Source organism: Mustela nigripes, chromosome 7 (assembly GCF_022355385.1).
Source record: "Mustela nigripes isolate SB6536 chromosome 7, MUSNIG.SB6536, whole genome shotgun sequence".
NCBI classification, from domain to species: domain Eukaryota; kingdom Metazoa; phylum Chordata; class Mammalia; order Carnivora; family Mustelidae; genus Mustela; species Mustela nigripes.
Window position 1 is genome coordinate 114,956,748 of NC_081563.1, and position 16,396 is coordinate 114,973,143.

The 16,396-nt window shown below is 57.7% G+C and overlaps 1 protein-coding gene across 4 annotated transcripts in view; it reads right to left on the reverse strand.

Annotated features, from left to right (window-relative positions):
* Positions 1 to 1,871: 1,871 nt before the first annotated feature.
* The window catches only part of NOL4L (nucleolar protein 4 like), a 130,606-nt gene continuing 116,081 nt past the window's right edge, over positions 1,872 to 16,396 (reverse strand). For all 4 annotated transcript variants that reach the window (XM_059406775.1, XM_059406776.1, XM_059406779.1 and 1 more), the window contains 6 exons: positions 13,944 to 14,221; positions 11,840 to 12,025; positions 11,571 to 11,762; positions 11,204 to 11,326; positions 10,668 to 10,869; positions 1,872 to 6,512 (listed from right to left, as the gene is read on the reverse strand). In XM_059406775.1, the coding sequence (XP_059262758.1) occupies positions 6,292 to 6,512; positions 10,668 to 10,869; positions 11,204 to 11,326; positions 11,571 to 11,762; positions 11,840 to 12,025; positions 13,944 to 14,221 (1,202 nt within the window). In that variant the 3' untranslated portion in view covers positions 1,872 to 6,291. The remainder of the gene's footprint in view (positions 6,513 to 10,667; positions 10,870 to 11,203; positions 11,327 to 11,570; positions 11,763 to 11,839; positions 12,026 to 13,943; positions 14,222 to 16,396) is intronic.

Here is a 16,396-nt window from a genome sequence, read left to right on the forward strand (position 1 = left end):
CCCGATGGGTACGCCAGACCTTCTCCCCCAGGAAGGCACATCCACATGAAGTTGGGCAAACTATTTCAGAAGGCTCATCGGCTCCTGAGGCAGCTGGGACCCCGCATTTAAGAGCCCCCTGACTGGTAATAAACTTCATAAAATCTGGGTTTATACAATAGATCCAGGAGGGGAGTGAGGACTTTGCAAAGGATTCTTAGGTTTCTGGTAAACTGGGCTTCCCTAGTGCATGATCATTTTATTTTTTTTAAATTTAAGTTCAGTTAATGAATATTAGTTTCAGAGGTAAATTTCAGTGATTCATCAGTCTCATGTAACACCAGTGCTCTTTCCATCACGTGCCGTCCTTAATGCCCTTGCCCAGCTACCCATGCCCCTACCCCTTCCCCTCCAGCAGCCCTGTTTGTTGAGTTCAGTGTTTCTCAAAATTTGTCTGATTTCATCTAATTTTATTTTTCCCTCTTTCCCTATGCTCCTCCATTTTGTTTCTTAAATTCCACATGAATGTGATAATTGTCTTTCTTGGATTTATTTCGTTTAGCATAATAATACTCTTTTCATCATTACTTTAAAATTGCACTTAGGTGCATGTTCTCCCCTTCCCCTCCCTGAGTACAGGGAGGTTTGCCTGTTTTTTGTCACCGAATAAATTTTAGTTCACCATTCCTGTGGGGGCATTCCTGTTTGATGATGTCCTGTCCACTGCTGACAGCGGTGGTCCTGGGGCCCCATGTAAAGAAGCCAGGGATCAAGCAACGCTTCTCCGTCCTTGAGGAATGTCTCCTCCTCATCTTCGATCCTGGAGCTTCTGTCCCATCCCATCCTGTCCTGTCCGGTGGAGCTGCCAGTCCTTCATCTGGAGGTAAGTGCTTTCCTGGCGCCGGTGAGCTCTGCGGGCAGTGGGGCTGGGCTTCTGATACGCTGGCCCAGGTCCTGGGGTTTTCATGGTCCCTTGGTGATTCTCAGCGGGGATAGTTTGGGTTAGGACAGTCGTTTCATGAAATCACTGAGGCATTGCTGCCCTTGGTCCCTACATTGTGTGAAGAGAGGCACATAGCTGCTGTTTTTGGCTTTACGGTTCCTGCTCATCTTAAGAACCTTGGCCCCACACTGTGTTCCCTGGCTGTGGTGGCTTCAAGCCACCGCCCCTCTCTTTTTATCTATTTCATATATTAGGGTATTGTATAGAGTTTGAAAGATTCTGCCACTACAAAAAACAAACATCGTAAAAACTGCAATGTAATGTATGTCTGTGTATCTGAACACACAATTTTAAAACTAACCTTTATGCTTGTAACTTGCAGAATTGTTTTTTCAAACTCAATGACAGGTTTGCCCCCAGCCATATTCCTGGAAGTTATCCTCAAGGTGTAGCCTAAATGATATATGCAGGATAAAAAAAAGTCTGTGTACAAGTAAACAGCCCTTTTCCCTTAAGGAGGGCTCAGGAGTTTTGGGACAAACGGAACATCAAGTGTTGCAGGTTAACAGCCCTCAGTCTTCCAAGCCAGCACTGAGGGGCCGGTGCGCATGAGCCTGGTTTCAGTGGGGCCGGAGGAGCAGGGGGGCCGCATGTCTGCAGGGGTACTGGTGGGCATCCCCGGGAATGGGCCACCTGCGCCTGCCACCCGGCGAGTGTTAGTAAAGTTTCGTTTCCTTCTCTTTCCAATGGGCTAGGTGTGAAAAGAAATGACAGGCTTACTCATTTGAGGAAAGTTTACCGAGGGCCTTCCATGGTGGGCTAGCGCGCCGGCTGGGAAAGGTGGTCTCCTTACTAGCAGAAGGGCAGGTCGGTGCCGCCCTCCACAGGTGTGCAAGGAAGAGAGCTGGCTGGCGGGGCTGTTGAGAGGACACGGTGGGAATGAAGCATCTGGTTTGTTATTCAGTGTTTATTAAGTAGATTCAGTCTTATATATGATATACAGATTCAAAAGAAAAAGGATTCCACATACTTATGAAATCAGTGCATTTAGCAAGTAATACCATGGAGATAACAGCTCGATTAACAGCTCATTGGTCTTTTGTTAAGTGAGGGAGAGGGACTTGGCCTGTGCTAGTCATTCCACAAACAAACAGAATTTAGTTGCATCACATAGAGAAGACACATTCTAAGAATTAAAATATTAAGCCACATTTACTGGAAAAAACTCACTATATAGAACACAATTTTTAATAGAGCATCGAGGAGGAAGTCATCACCTGCTTAGAAGAGCCACGTTAAGTTGCATAGGTGCATATCTGTAAAAATATAATTTAGAGGTGTAGCCTTTGATTAAGTAATAAAGAGTCACCTTTAAAAGTTGGTGCCATCCGCGGTTTGTCTTAAGTGCCATATGCTTACCGTCTGGAGCCCCCTGCCCCTCCTCAGAGGTCAGGCTTCCAGAGCAAGCTGCCTCCAGGGGGGAACCCTGAAGGAATGCTTGTACCATCTGCACGGGGAAGTCCTAAAACCTCATCTCCAATAAGAAACTCACACTCTCCCCAAACATGTCTAATTTATACTGGAGGATTGACAGCCTCTTGGGTTATCCCTAAATCCTAGGTGGCTTGACCTTGAAGGTCCCACGAGTCACCTCGAACCACCTCCCTACCCCCACCCCCACACCCCAGCCAAACTGCTGGGAGACCTCCACTACCCCACAGCTCTGCCGTGAAGTCCTGCTTGCATGCTCCTGGAGTCCACACAGGTCCCCCCGCCCCCCGCAGCTGCTGGGACATCTCGGCGCTGCCCCCTGCTCCTAATGGACCACACCACAAAGGCATATGGGCCATCTGCCGCACGGAGATTTTTCTGAGCTTAGAAAAAGTATTTTTCAGCAAATCTTGAGTTCTGTGTGGTGTAGGGTTTTCGTTTTTGTTTTTAGGTGGAAACACAGGTAAAAAGAGAGGTTTTTGTTTTGTGGCTTTGCTAAGCAGATGAGCTTAGTGAGGTGCACCTTCCTCCTCAAGAGCGAGTCTTGCAGAACACACAGGGACTGGGGCGTCTGTACATGTAAACAGTACACTTTCACTGAGTCCAAAATTAGGAGCAAAAATACAAAGGTTCACATTGGTCTTAGGTAGATACAGGCGAAAAAGGATTGAGCTGTTTCGCTCAGAAACAACAAAAACAAAGTTTCTAAAGCACCACTAAATTATATAAAAATCAGACCATGGACGGATTGAAACTGGTATTCTGGTGAAATACTTTACTATCTTGTAAAAAGTTTTACAAAAAATTACAAATTAAAAGTATCAACCCTCTGAGTTCAAAGCAGCATTTTGAAAATGAACTGGTAGTTAATCCTGTAACCACCCCTGGAGTCGTAAGTGGCCCTTAGGAATAGGGATGGCCGGGTTCCACCTGTTTGAAATCCTTGAAAACCCTGCTAGCCCCCTCCTGTCCCCCTCCCGCCCAACACGGTCCTGGGGTACAGACTGTACTGGAGGTGACGGTAAAATGAATTTCAGATGGGTCACACCATTACTGGTCTATAGATGTCTACCATGAAGACCAAATTCCCATTTCTCCTGATTCTACCCTTCTGCTGGATTTAGCCCCCTGCAAAGACTGAATTGGTGTCTTCTACTCTTGAGTTACCTTTTAGCTTAGGATCCCCAATGGAGAATTTGTGCCCTGAGGCCCTCTGTGAGAATTTTAAATGGCTGTGGGGCAGGGCGTTGGAAGCTCCCTTTGGGAGAAGGCAGTCCCTGGGGTGAGGGTGAGGACTGGGATGGGGGTGGGACAGCAGTGAGCTAGGTCCTGCAGACCCAGCTCTTCGGTGCTCTCCAAGTCAGGAGCAGGGGGGAGGGGTCGAAACTGCATCTTTGAAAACTGAAGCAAAACAGAACAAGTTCCCTGACTGAAAGAACTAACAGAGTACTGTTTGCACACAGTGACTTGCTCCTGATTCTGCCGTCACAGGGAAGGAGCCCACAGAGGTGGCAAGGGCACTGTGGCAGAATCCACTGTCCCAGAGGGGCCGTGGGGAGCCCCGGCCCGCAAGGCCTTCCTCTCACACCAGTGCGCCTGCGCAGGCTGAGGTGGCCTGCTCAGGAAAGCGGGACTCTCACACCAACATTTAGGATGATCTTGCGATCTAATCCCTCCTGTGGGGTGGTGGCAGCAGCCCCTCCCAGCCCTTCTCACTCCAGTCTGTGAGGAAAGCACTGCATCCTAGCCTGGCTAGGGAGCCTGTTTCTGGGAGGGGGAATGACAAGTTAAGCAGTTGGTATCAAGAATTCTAAGGTGGCGATTGTCTCTGCCAGTTTTTAACATTAAGATTCTCACAAATTGCCTGGGGTAACATTTTGCAAAAGACCTACTGATTACTTTGTAGTATTGTTCACACACACAAATATTTACATAAATTGAGACGTCTGGGAGTAGCACTGAGCAGGTGGGGCTGAATGTGTGGATGGTTGGGGTGGGGGACAGGCCTTGGGCACTGGAGCTTGTGCTGTGCTAAGGGGGGAGACTCGGGTGTCCTGGTCCTGACCAGAGAGGCCTGGAGATTGGTCAGATGGAAGGCAGAGGTGGTGTGGCTGGGTGGGGCGTTGGAGGCCACTTGAGAAAGACCGCCCCCAACTACTGGGGGCTGGAAGCAAGCACGGGGAGGGGCACCCTACCTTTCAGTGACTCCAAGGCCCACAGCTCAGGCATGGGTCTGAGGCGGGGTGGGGCATCCATGCAGGAGCCCCTCCCTGGCCCTCCTGAGGGTGGTCTGCCATAGTGCTGGGGAGCAGGTAGCTGCAGGAAGCTGGTTTGGGAAGGGGTACCTGCTCTGGGGTCTAGTGGCTGTGGCCGTCCTGGGGTCCACGCAGCCCTGGCTCCCCTGGGGCCTCTTTGCTCTGAGGGAGGAAAGGCAACAGAGGGCTTCTGCTGGCTCTGGGCAGGGGCGGGCAGCAGAGAGCTGCTGTCATGGCTACGGAGTGTTGCATGGAGAGGCCCCGGGGGCCTTCTGAGGTCCGGGTGAGTCCCTGGTTTTAGCAGCACTGGTAGGTATTGCACTGAGCAAGAGGAAGTGCCTACTGGGGAGGAAGGAAACCAGGCCAGCCTTTTCTTTCTGCCCTTTTTCACACTCCAGGGATTGTGGGTTTCTTCCAGGACTGGCCCCTGCAGAAGGGCAGGTCCTCGGAGAACCCAAGTGGCTTCTCTACTTCTATCGATGTTCCCTTTACTCCAGCTCCGGGGGCAGAGGACAGGAGTTGCAGTCCGACCAGGAGCTTACAGCTGCTTTTCCTATTCGGTGGCTGCATGACAGCTGGGGGCCCACCCTGAAGAAACAGGCCCTTTCTGGCAGGTGTCTGAGGGCCCTGGGTCTGTGTGGAGAAGTGTTCAGACCTGGCTCCCTGGGGGCAGGTGAGAGCAAGGGCCCTGCGGAGCAGCTGCTCTCCCCTAGCACTCTGTCCTGCCGAGCAGCCAGGAGGGTTGGGGCCAAGGGGCTGCAAGTTGCTGCTTGTGAGGGTCGCAGCCCTCTCTGGGCTCCAGGTCCTGGCCACCCCTCTGGACTTACCTCCCAGGCAGACACCTTGTGTGGGGGAGTCGGGAGATAGATAGCCATTCAGAACGGGCTCAGGGCACATCCTGGAAAAAGCCCACGCTGGAGTGTGAGGTAGAATACAGGAGACCATGTGACTGGGGCATCTGTGGAATGGGGGTACGGGAGCCATTTTTGTCTTTGCTTCGCATTGGGTGTGGGTGAGGTCCTCCGGCTTGGCGGTGCTGGACACGCGGGAGGACAGCCCGCTCGGCGCCTGCCTCCCCGCACCCCGCCCTGCTGGCCCCCAGCCCATGCCAGTGTAGTGATACGGAATGTTAGGGCACAGGGATACATCCTTCTGATCAGACAGACATAGACTGGCAATCTGTACAAACACAAAAGAATCCATTTTCAGAAAAATAAATTACTAAGGGGAGAGGAAGAAAGGGTCCACTTTGTTTTTCTCAATAAATATGCAATTCTGCTCACCTAAGACTTGAAAGGTAATTATCTGGGGGTGGGATTCTAACATCAGGGTCCACGAAGATGATTCTAAATAGAGCTGCGTCCCCAGCGCCTTGTCAGGGGAGCCCCAGCCCTTCCAAAGCTGCCCCATTGGCCTCTTCCAAGCAGGTCAGAGCACCCGTGTGGTGAGATTCCAAAAAAAAGTGTCCTTGTGCCCAAAGTCGCAGGTGCTTGGTGTGTGGCTAGAAACAGCTCTTTTGGATCCCACCTCTTTCAAAAAAACAAAATGTACCAAGTGGTGAGGCAAGAAGCCGGGCCGGGACAGCCTCCTTCCCCAGGGTAGTGCACTCCACGTGCCGCGGGGTCAGTTCTGCTGTAAAATGAGGTTTTCCAGTTCGTCCGCGGAGCGCAGCAGGAAGGCGGCAGACTCTCGGTAGCCGGCGATGAGCTGCCGCACGGCGCTGATCTCTGTGGGGCTGAGCTGGGCAGCGGGCATGGTCCTGCTGGTGCTGTTGCTGGAGGGCGTGGGCGTGGGTGTGCTGGAGGCCGTGGTGGCCCCGCCTTTCATGCTGAGGTCGGTGGGCCCTGTGGAGAGGAGAGCGTAGGTGAGGAGGGGAGCTGAACACTCACATGGCATCCGGGAGGGGATGTCCCTCTGTGTGTCGTCTTGGGGGCCTGCTGTGGCTCAGGCGCTCTGGCCTCAGCAGCTGAACCCTAGTGCCTAGAATGGGGCCTGGTACCAGCAGATGAGACGTCGGGTTCTCTGCGAACCCTCAGGGCAGTCCGGCGGGGAAGGAGACCTTATGGTCGATAGGTGGAAGTTGGGGAGGCCTGGTGGTGGGAGGTTTGCCCTGGGTCACATGAGCAGGGTGGCCCGTGGCCAGGGGCTCTGACTCTAGCTCCCTGGCCCCACTCACACCTCTGCTTACAACTGTGGAGCTTTCTGAGGACCGCAGGTGGACGGTGCTCCCCAGACTCCCCTCCCTGGGGTAAAGCAGAGCTTCCCGTGAGAGCTGGCGGCAGCTGAGGGAAGTGTGGGCCCGACCCCGTGAGAAGGGCCCTTGGTGGTGGCCTGTGCCGTGCAGATGGCTGTGTGCTGTTGGTCCCCTGACGGGGTGGCTTTCCAGGGAGAGGGTATTCAGGACACCTGCAGGTAAGCAGGCACCTCACCCCAAGAGGCATGAGTGAGTGGAAAGCTCTAGAGGCCAGAGTGGAACCACAGAAGACTGGGAAAAGAAATAGCAGTGTGTGTGCTCAGAAAAGGGAGGGGAGAAGAAATGCCAGGTGCCTTGCTTGGCTGGGGAGAGGTTAGGGCTAGGCCAGCCGGAGAGTGACTACATTCTGAGGGGGAGTGACTGGGAGTGCCAGGTTGGGGGAAGGGGCCGTGGATGCTAAGCCTGTTTCTGATGAACCATGGCACCCTGAAATCTCCCCCACCCTCCTCTGTGGGGGTCTTCCATGGCCGAGTGAGGGGAAGGCTGATGCGGTGGGGCAGGTGTGTGAGGGCGGGGGTGGTCAGGACAGGACCCAGGGGTGCTATCTGGAGAAGTCCCCTCTGGCCTCTGAATGATGGCAGCAGCAAAGGAGCCCAAAGTCTTCTGAAACATCCTAGGAGTGTGTGTGGCAGGGGACCACCAGGTTGTCTCCCTTTGCCCCTCCCAGGCTGCTCCATAGCTGCATGGCAGGCTTTGGATTGGGACCCTGAACTCAAGGCCTGCTCTGGCACGCTGCAGGCACCTGTTCGACATCCCCGAGTCTTGGAACTCGAGGAGGCTGCTGGGGACTGAGCCAGGCCTGTGAAACTCAGCACGGCTGGGAGCTGCCAGGCCCACAGGGAACGGGCTTCCAGACAGGTTTTAGGGCTTTCTGAATGGGCGCCCAGGAGTCACAGAGGCTCCTAGAATTTGAAACACATTCTTTTGAGGTGTTGAGCCAGGACACAGCCAAAGAAGAGCATGTCTGGGGGTGTGGGAGCTGGAGCATCCTCGGGGAGACCGTCTGCCCACGGCTGCCCATGCTCCCTAGCCGTCTCCCCACGACCCCTTGGGTTCAGGCGGCCAGTGCCACTACTCACTCTTGCATCTACAGGGGCACTACAGGGGCCCTCTATGCCACTACAGAGAGAGATGGATGAGCTCTGGTCACTGGAGGCCGCTAGGCTGGAAGCCTCACGCTGGGAGAGACCGTGGAAAAAACTGTCGCTGAAAAGAACTGATGCAGCCCCTCGTGGGGAAGTCTGGAGTCTGCGATGGGCCCATCCATCACCGCGGCTGTTTCCTCTCTGGCCAGAGCACATGGACATCAAGGAGGAAGCCTTGGAAACGGCTTGCTAAGTAAGGGATGTCCTTGGAATTGAGAGTCAAGGGAGCAGCTAAGTCTGTTAAAATGAAATGCAAGTGGAAGGAACAGGGCTGTGATTTGGCTGGAAACAGCAGCCAAGCAGGCGGTAAATTCCTCTTTGGGTGGCCAAAGGGCCACAGGGACAGGCTGGGAGCAGGGGTGCCTCTGCCAACTCTTGGATGCTGCAGGGCTGGCCCCGGGGTGGCTCCTCCAGACACCAGAGGAGGGCTGAAGCCACCTGCCGTAGATGGTGTGAACCAATACTGGGGTTCCTCTTTCCCTGATCCCCAAGCCTTGTCCTCTTCCGCCCTGTGCTCAAAGCTGTCCTTCTGTCTCTCTTGGATGGTAGCTCGGGCCTGGGCAGGAGACTCCCTATCTCCCGCAGCTCATCTGCTCTGGAGCCATCCTCCTGCAGGCTTGGGTGCTGACATTCAGGGGTGGTTGCTGGAGGAGTGGGAGGGGGCGCAAGTCGCCCAGCACCCCCAGGAAAGGCAGGCCAAACAGATTCTGTGGAAGCTCAGATGGATCTCCCACTGACCGCCACCGATGAGCACAGTAAGGTGCTCTGGGCCACTAGCAGGGCGGCCCTGTAAAAGCGCCAGTGTGACTGAAGGATGGCTGATGGGGCTGATGGCCGCAGGACTGGGACAGCCACCGGCGGTCTTCCTCCAGCTGCTGGTCTGTGAGCCAGTGCTCCCAGGACAGGGGCTGCCCCAGGTGAATGAGCAGATGCCTGCCTCAGTGACTTCCCTGCCCACATCTAAGGAAGCAGGGTGCTTACAGAAGGCAGCAGAAGCCCTGGGAAGCACAGAGCAGAGCCAGCTGCCTCCCTAAAAAGGGAGAGCCGGGCGCTGTTGGAGCCTCTCTGGCAGGTGTGAATAGGGCCCAGAGGGCAGCAGGCCCACAACCTTCCCTGGCGGCTGCAGCCCTGAGACAGGCCGTGCTGTGGGGCACCGGGCGGGGCGGGGGGCTGTGGTCCCCATCGCTTGTGGCCTGGGAAGTGTGAAGCCTCAGGCTCGCCATGTCGGTCCAGGGGCCCTATCCTCCCTGCTCTGGGGCCTGTCTTCGGATACTCATAACAGGGTCCCCTTTCGGCAGGGCTGTCAGATGGCTCTTGTTCCTGGAAGAAAAGCAGCCCTTCTGGGACAGCTGTCCCTGCTCTTGCTGCGGCTGGTCGCTCTGGCTTCAGCTTCGGGGATTAAGGCCAGGCAGCCTCTTATTTTAGGTTAAGAGGCATTAGGAAGGGATGAGAAGTTAAACCCAGGCAGGAGTCTTCCAGGGACCTGCACACACTTCCTGGTGGTAGGGGGCAAGGTGAGCAGAGGGGGCTTTGGGCTTTCTGCCATGGGTAGGGGGCCAGCCTCTCCCTTGATGCCCAGGAATAGTGAGGGGTCTCCTGCAGCCAGTGACAAGGGCTTAAGAGGAACTCTCAGGCACGTTCAGCTAAGACCTCAAACCAATGTTTCCTGGCCTGTGAGCAGCACCTTCTTCCAACCTACTCAGGCAACCTGGGGTCACCCTCCGCTCTCCTCCTCACCCCCCTTCGTCTTTGAATGACTCTCCATGCATATAACTTCTGCTTCCTGTCCTTCCGATTCCAATCTCATCACGGGGGCAGGCAGAGTGCAGTTCACAGCCTCCTTTGCTTAAAACCTATCAGCGGCTCCCATCACACACGCAACAGAATCCAGCTCAGCCCAAGAGGCCCTGAGTTCATCCCCACCCACCCCAAACTCCAGAGGGGCCCACTCTAGTTCCCACTCAGGGTAGCACCTGATACCACAGGGAGGTCTGTGTCCCATCTGCATCAGTGGCACCTGGGAAGTACCATGGGGAGCATCCAGGGTATCACCAGCTTCAGGGGGTGGAGTAGGGAGAACGGATGGTTCACTGAGGCCCCAGGGGACCTAGAGGGGGCTCCACAGTGCAGGGGCATGAGCTCAGGCCTGGAGAAGGCAGTAACCTGCCCAGAGCCACTCGGGTGCGCCCTCTCCCCCCCCCCCCCGCCCCCGCCCCCCGCCAGGCCACAGCGGAACTGGGCTGTACCTGGGCTAGACGCTGGCTCTGCCACCAATTCCCAGTGACCACCTCACTAAGCCTTGGTCATCGTGGGTAAAGCAAGGGTGTGGAGAGGATGCAGCTCAGGTAGAGCAGGGCTTTGGCTGCAACTCGGGGCTCATGGTGGCCCTCGAGGAGCTGAGGCAGGGAGAGGCCCGGCAGGGCATCCACTCCAGCACTGGAGCTAGCTGCCTCGGAAACAAGAAAGGACGGGCAGGCTTTGTGTTTTAACCGCTTGAAGTTTTCCTCACCTTCCCATCTGGCCTCCGCTTCCCTGCCTGCCTGGCCCCCTTCCCTGAGGCTGTGCTGTGTACCCAGACAGCCTGGGTCCCCAACACTCACCGTTACTGTGATTTCCTGTTTGGAGGGAGGCAGGGGGCTGCAGGTTGCTGCCCAAGGCCCCGTACCCGCGGTAACTGTAGTTGAGGCCGCCGTTGACGTACACGGGATCCTGGGAGTAGGAGGAGGCTGGCAGTGAGTAGGTGGAGTGGGTGATGGCTGCGGAGTCCCGGGAGTGCTGCTTGTCCAGGGCGATGGGCTCGTCCTGCAGAGGGGGCAGAAAGCGTGAACGAATCAGAAGGGTGGCAGGTCCTGACCCTTGTCGCTGGGACCCTGCGCCATGCCCTGTAGAACTCTGCTCATGTGTCTGGGGGCCAGAGTTGATCTGTTCCCACCCAGCTAAAAACACCTGGAGGCCACACTTCCGAGGACTGCAGGGCCTGTGTGCCGGGCGCATTCACCCCACCACCGTTCTGTCTGTCCGTCTGGCTCTGAGGATCGCCCGCCGTCCCTCCCCACTCCCCCGCACTCGGCTGGCCTGGCTGGGGGTCTGCAGCATGACTGCCGGCCGCGCCCTCACCCTGCTGGAGAGCAGGTACCTGGGAGGACTGGTAGATCTCCAGGCGCATCCTTTTGGCTGCTTTTCTCGTCTCGCTCTCACAGGCAGCTGCCAGGATGTTTTCTGCCATGGCCGAGGTCAGGTGGGGAGGTGTGGGTCTAGTCTGCAGGCAGAACAGGGAAAGATCCTGAGTCAGGGCTGACCTAGACCCCTGCCCTAACGAGTGCTGACACAGGGCTGGGCTGTGGGCTCTGGGCCCGTAATCTCTGTAGCGGAGTAGCTGTTCTGGGCCCCAGCTCCCTGTGTGTGTCCGGGATCGCTGGATGGAGGGCAGTTGTCTGGCCCAGGGGCCACCCAGGGGCCCTGGGGCTTGGCTGGAGGCCCGCAGGAAGGGAGGAGGGGCTCACCATTTCCATGCCGTTCTTCTTCATGCGCCGGCAGGACTTGAGGTACGTGCGGATGCGCTTGCGGGCCCGCTCCTGGAACTCGGGAAACTGCCGGCTACAGGACTCGATGATGGCCTGGATCTTCTCCTTGGGCTGCTTGGAGATGGGCACCATGCGGTCCAAGTTCTCATCCACAAAGAGCCGCACGAACATCTGTGGGAGACATGGGCTGTGGGAAGGGCTGGCCGTGGCTGTGGTCCCCACCCTGCCCATCCCTCACCGGTGCTCACATTGAAGGCCTTGAGGCGCTCAGGGTCCATGCCCTCAGAGTCATTCATCTTGTCATTGTCCTCGTGGTCATCATGGTCGTCATCGTCGTCATCTGCTGTGGGGGCCCGGCCCACTGTCAGGTCCTCAGGGCAGCCACTGACCTCAGTCTTAATAGAATCATAGCTCCCAGAGCTGTAAGGGGGCGACTGAGAGAGGCAAGGGCCAGAGGGTCAGACTGGGCCCGCTTTCCGTCTGACCACCATGGTGAGCTTAAGGGACTGGGATGGTGAGCACACCTGGCTGCCGCACAAGCCACAGTTTCGAGGGCCTGTGTCGCCTCCCCTCCCTGCGTGGCCAGAGGCAGGACTGCCTGCCCACAGCAGTGCCAGCAGAGGCCCGGGGCCCCGGAGGCACCAAGCAGGGGTGTCAGCGCTGTCCTGGGCAGCTGTGCCCACACCAGGACCCACCACATCATGCAGGGAACAGGCAGACACAGGAAGGGGTCCCACCACCAGCCAGCCTCTTCTGGTTCTGCCAAGAATGGTTCTGGCTTTAGGGTTTTCCTCCCTGATCCCAAGGGGCGGCAACCCTGAGCTGGCAACCGAGCTGTCACGCAGGCGGCAAGCATGCTGTCAGGGAGGAGGAGCAGATGGGCTGGGAGAAGGAACCAGCCAAGGCGACAGGTCCATTAGGCAGAGTACATTCCCGAAGCTCCCAGGCTGGGGTTCTCCTGTCTGTTGCCGCCCCCCAGGGAGCCCTGTGAGGCCCCACACAGAGGGTGTGTGGAGGAAGGGGGAGTGGGAACCAGGCTTGGCCCACCAGCAGAGAAACCCTGCTGTCTTTTCCCACCACGGGAACTCCTCCCAGAATAAGCCTCTTCTGGGGAACACCGCTCTTGCTGTAGAGCAAACAAATGAAGATGGACATGGACAGGCGCCCAGACCCACAGTAGCTGCCACCATCGGGCTTCCTGTGACTGTCCACAAGGGGTCAGCCCTCCCAGGGCCCCAGGCCTGGTGCTCAGCTCTTGATCTGTACACAGAGACACCCAGGTCCTCCAGCCTCCTGCTGGATCATGCCAGACTTGCCGTGGAAGGTCAGAAGACCTCCCGGGCCTTGGGCAAGTCACATTCCCAAGCCATTCCCTAGCCAAGCCTCTGCTGGGGCCAGAGGAGGCAGAACCACAAGACACAAGCTGCGGGTGGCACCGATGCCCCTTCTTATTTCCGTGGCCCACATGTGGCCTGGGGTCATGGCAGCGGACTCCCCCTCTGCAGCCCTCTGCTCAGTGCAGGGAGCGGCCTGGTCTGCACCTGCTCCGTGGCCTGAGCTCAGACACACAGTGACAACTGAACACGCACTCATCTGTAAAGAATTCTCCCGTGAAACAGGCCATCAGAGGCAAGGCCTGGCCCCCACCTCATGCTCTCTGCAGCAGCAGGCGGCCCAGGGAAGGGGAGGAAACTGTGTAGGGGTACATGGCTGGGTACAGGGGTGCAGGGCTCCCAAAGTCACCTCTGGCCCTGCAGCCCTGGCAGGAGAAAACTGCTGAGAGAGTACCTGTGCCCAGTGCTTCAGCGTACCACTGCAGGAAACCTTAGTGGCCCAGAGGCAGCTTGCAGAAGTGTGGGGGAGGGCCTGAAGGCAGCGGGGAGTGCTTGGTGGGGGGAGCACCGGCATTGGCCGCCCTTCCCCCATGTGTACCCATCAGCCTGATCTACCTAATTTCAAACAGTCACATCCCTGGGGCTTCAGAGGCCTTGTTCTTTCTCTGCACCATCTGCAAAACGGGGAAAAACATGCAAAGTAGCCACGAAAGGCAGGGCCTCCGTGCTCAGTACAGCCCCATGCTGCCGAATTTGCAGCCGACTTTGTTCTGGGATAGAGGGGACAGGCCACACATCACCCACCACCTCCACTAAGGCTTCTTCACAGCTGGTGACACATGCTTAAAGAAGGTCACACCCTGTGTGATCTCATTCCAGAGCCTCCACAGAACACAGGGCATAGCAGCCTCGGCATCACAGCTCTGGACACAGATGATTTCATGTCAGCCTCCACCACTCTGCCCTGCACGGGAAGGAGGAGGCTCATGGTTCTGGGGGGGCCCACAGCCCCACACACCTCAGGGGTGGTCTTCACCCCATACTTGACACGGCTCCGCAGTCCATCGGTGCCGCAGCCATCGGAGGGGTAGGAGGGTGTGCCGAGCGCCGTGCCTGGAGGGAGCTTGTCGCACAGGTTGATGGGTTGATCTTCGGAGGTGGCGGTGAAGTCCATGGGGGCCACAGCGCCGTTGCCATTCATCTCTGGGAAGGCAGGGTCGCCCTGCGTGCTGCTCGAGGTGGATGGGTTCAGGGTGGAGGAACCATTGCCACTGCCACTCTCAGAGGAGGAGTCATCTGGAACGAGAGGCCTGGGTGTAAGGCTCCAGCGCAGCACCTACTGTCCCCTAAAGCCCCCAGGGGTGTCATGGCCACAGCAGCCACAGGGAATACTGGCCCCATCTTGTCTACACCAGCATCTCTGGGTAGGAGGTGAGCACAGCGGTCCCCTTTAGGGGCTCCGAGCAGCTAGCTCTGCCCCCACCTGATGCAGGGTCCCCCTGCCCAGGCCGTCAGGGCAGGAGCAGCCATGGGGGGTGCAGGCCATGCTGGTCTCCCACACTCCACCCCCACGCCACTACACCCAGGCTCCAGGGAGGCCCAGCTTCCAGGGCCTAGCCATGAGTGGCTGCAGCCTCAAGTCCGACCAGCCTGCTGCTTGCCAGAGGTCCTTGGACTCCCCAGAGGTCGCTTGGGGCCGGACCAGCACCACCGCTTCCTTTAACTCACCACTGCCTCGCCCCTTCACACCCTCTCCCCCAAGCAGGCTTGCTAAGGAGAAAGGGTTAATGCCCCACTGTGCGCCCCACCCCTCAGTTACCCACTCCATGCTGCAAGCAGGCCCAGTAGTCCTGCCAGCCTACCCACACACAGCCTGTCCCCCACAGCCGCCTCTGGTGCCAGGCCATGTGGCCTTGGACAGCCCCAGCCAGGGCTGCAGTGTCTGGGGTCTGCATTCCCTGGACCTCAGTGGGCCACCACTGCCTTCCAGAGGTGACAGCCCAACAAAGCTCTGCTGCGGGCGCCCCCTGCTGTGGAGAGCACAGCACTGCCTGGGGAATCCGGAGAGACAAACTTGAACGAAGGGGCTAGACATTTTCCGATAAAATTCCAGGCCCCTCTCCCGAGTCCAGGCCCAGCCTCCTGCTTGATCAGCTGAGACGGCAGAGGCAGAGGCCAAAGCTCCTCGAGCTCCCGGGGTCACTGTCAGGTGAGTACCGCGTGGTTCCCGGTGGCGCCCAGGTGCCCAGGCTACTCGGCACCAGCACCCAGGGTGGCTGGGGGAGGGGCTGCCACGGCGAGACCTGACCGCCTCCCAGGCCACCCCTTCCCCCAGGCCAGGGTCGCTCAAGACCCCACCCCCACTCTCCCAGGCAGCAGATTATGAAGATTTAGTCCCCGGGGTTGGGCATTGGGCACGCGCACCACCAGAGTGTCCCCATGGCGACCGAGCGGCTCTAGCGCCCCAACCAATCGCTGGGCTCCCGGCCGCCCGGGGGCGGGGCCGAGCTGCCCATCAAGCCGCCGAGCCCCGGGCAGAGGGGGATGGGAAAGGCCGCGGTGAAGTGGCACCCCTCCCCCTCAGCTGCCGCAGGTCCCCTGGGCCAGGCTGCCCCTCCTCCTCCTTCTCCTCTTCTTCCTCTGGGCAGCCACTGCTCCCCGCATCCTCCTGCAGGTCAGCTTCAGGCTCACCGCCCCACAGCTTCCCTGCTGGCCCCGCTTCACCCCAGAGTCCGTCCCCACCCTACGCCCGGCCTGCAACCTCTGGGCCCTCACCACCCATCCGCCTCCCCCTTCTCCTCCATCACAGAAGTGCCAGGTTCTCCTCCCGCAGCATCTCCAGCGACCGAGCTAGATGGCTGTGGAATGAACAAATTACTCAGCAGCATTTACTGAGCACCTACTGCAGGCTGGTCCAGTCCCAGTCCCAGGCTGGGAAACAGAGTCATGATGACAACCCAGGTGCCAGCCCTCCTGGAGGGACCAAGGAACGTTACTGAACCACAGGGGAGTCAGCGGCTGCCCTCCCTCCCCTCAGCCCCACTCAGGTCTCCACCCCACCTTTTTCATCACCCCAAAACTTTCCTGTTCTCCACAGCCCAGAGTAATACACAACAACATAGGACAGACTCCCGGCCCGCTGAGTTCTTAGTCCCAGGACTTCTGAAGCCCTGTCCCCCTCTGCTGGTCACCGCAGGGCCTCGAGTCTCCAGGCCTCTGCTTGGGCTCTGCTGTCTGCCTGCATATATTGCTTCCAGCTCAGAACATTTGAGTCTGCTTTCTAGGCCTGGCTCAATGCTGCCTCCTCAGAGCAGGCTTCCTCCACTGTCCCTAGGAAGGAAGCAGTCACAGCCCTGAGGAAGCTGGTGTCCCTCCCTCCTGGGGATACTTCAGGCCTCCTTAGCCTGGCCTGGGCTGAGTCCTGACAGCTGCCCACCTCCCACCAGGACAGGATCTGGTGCTGGAGAAGCC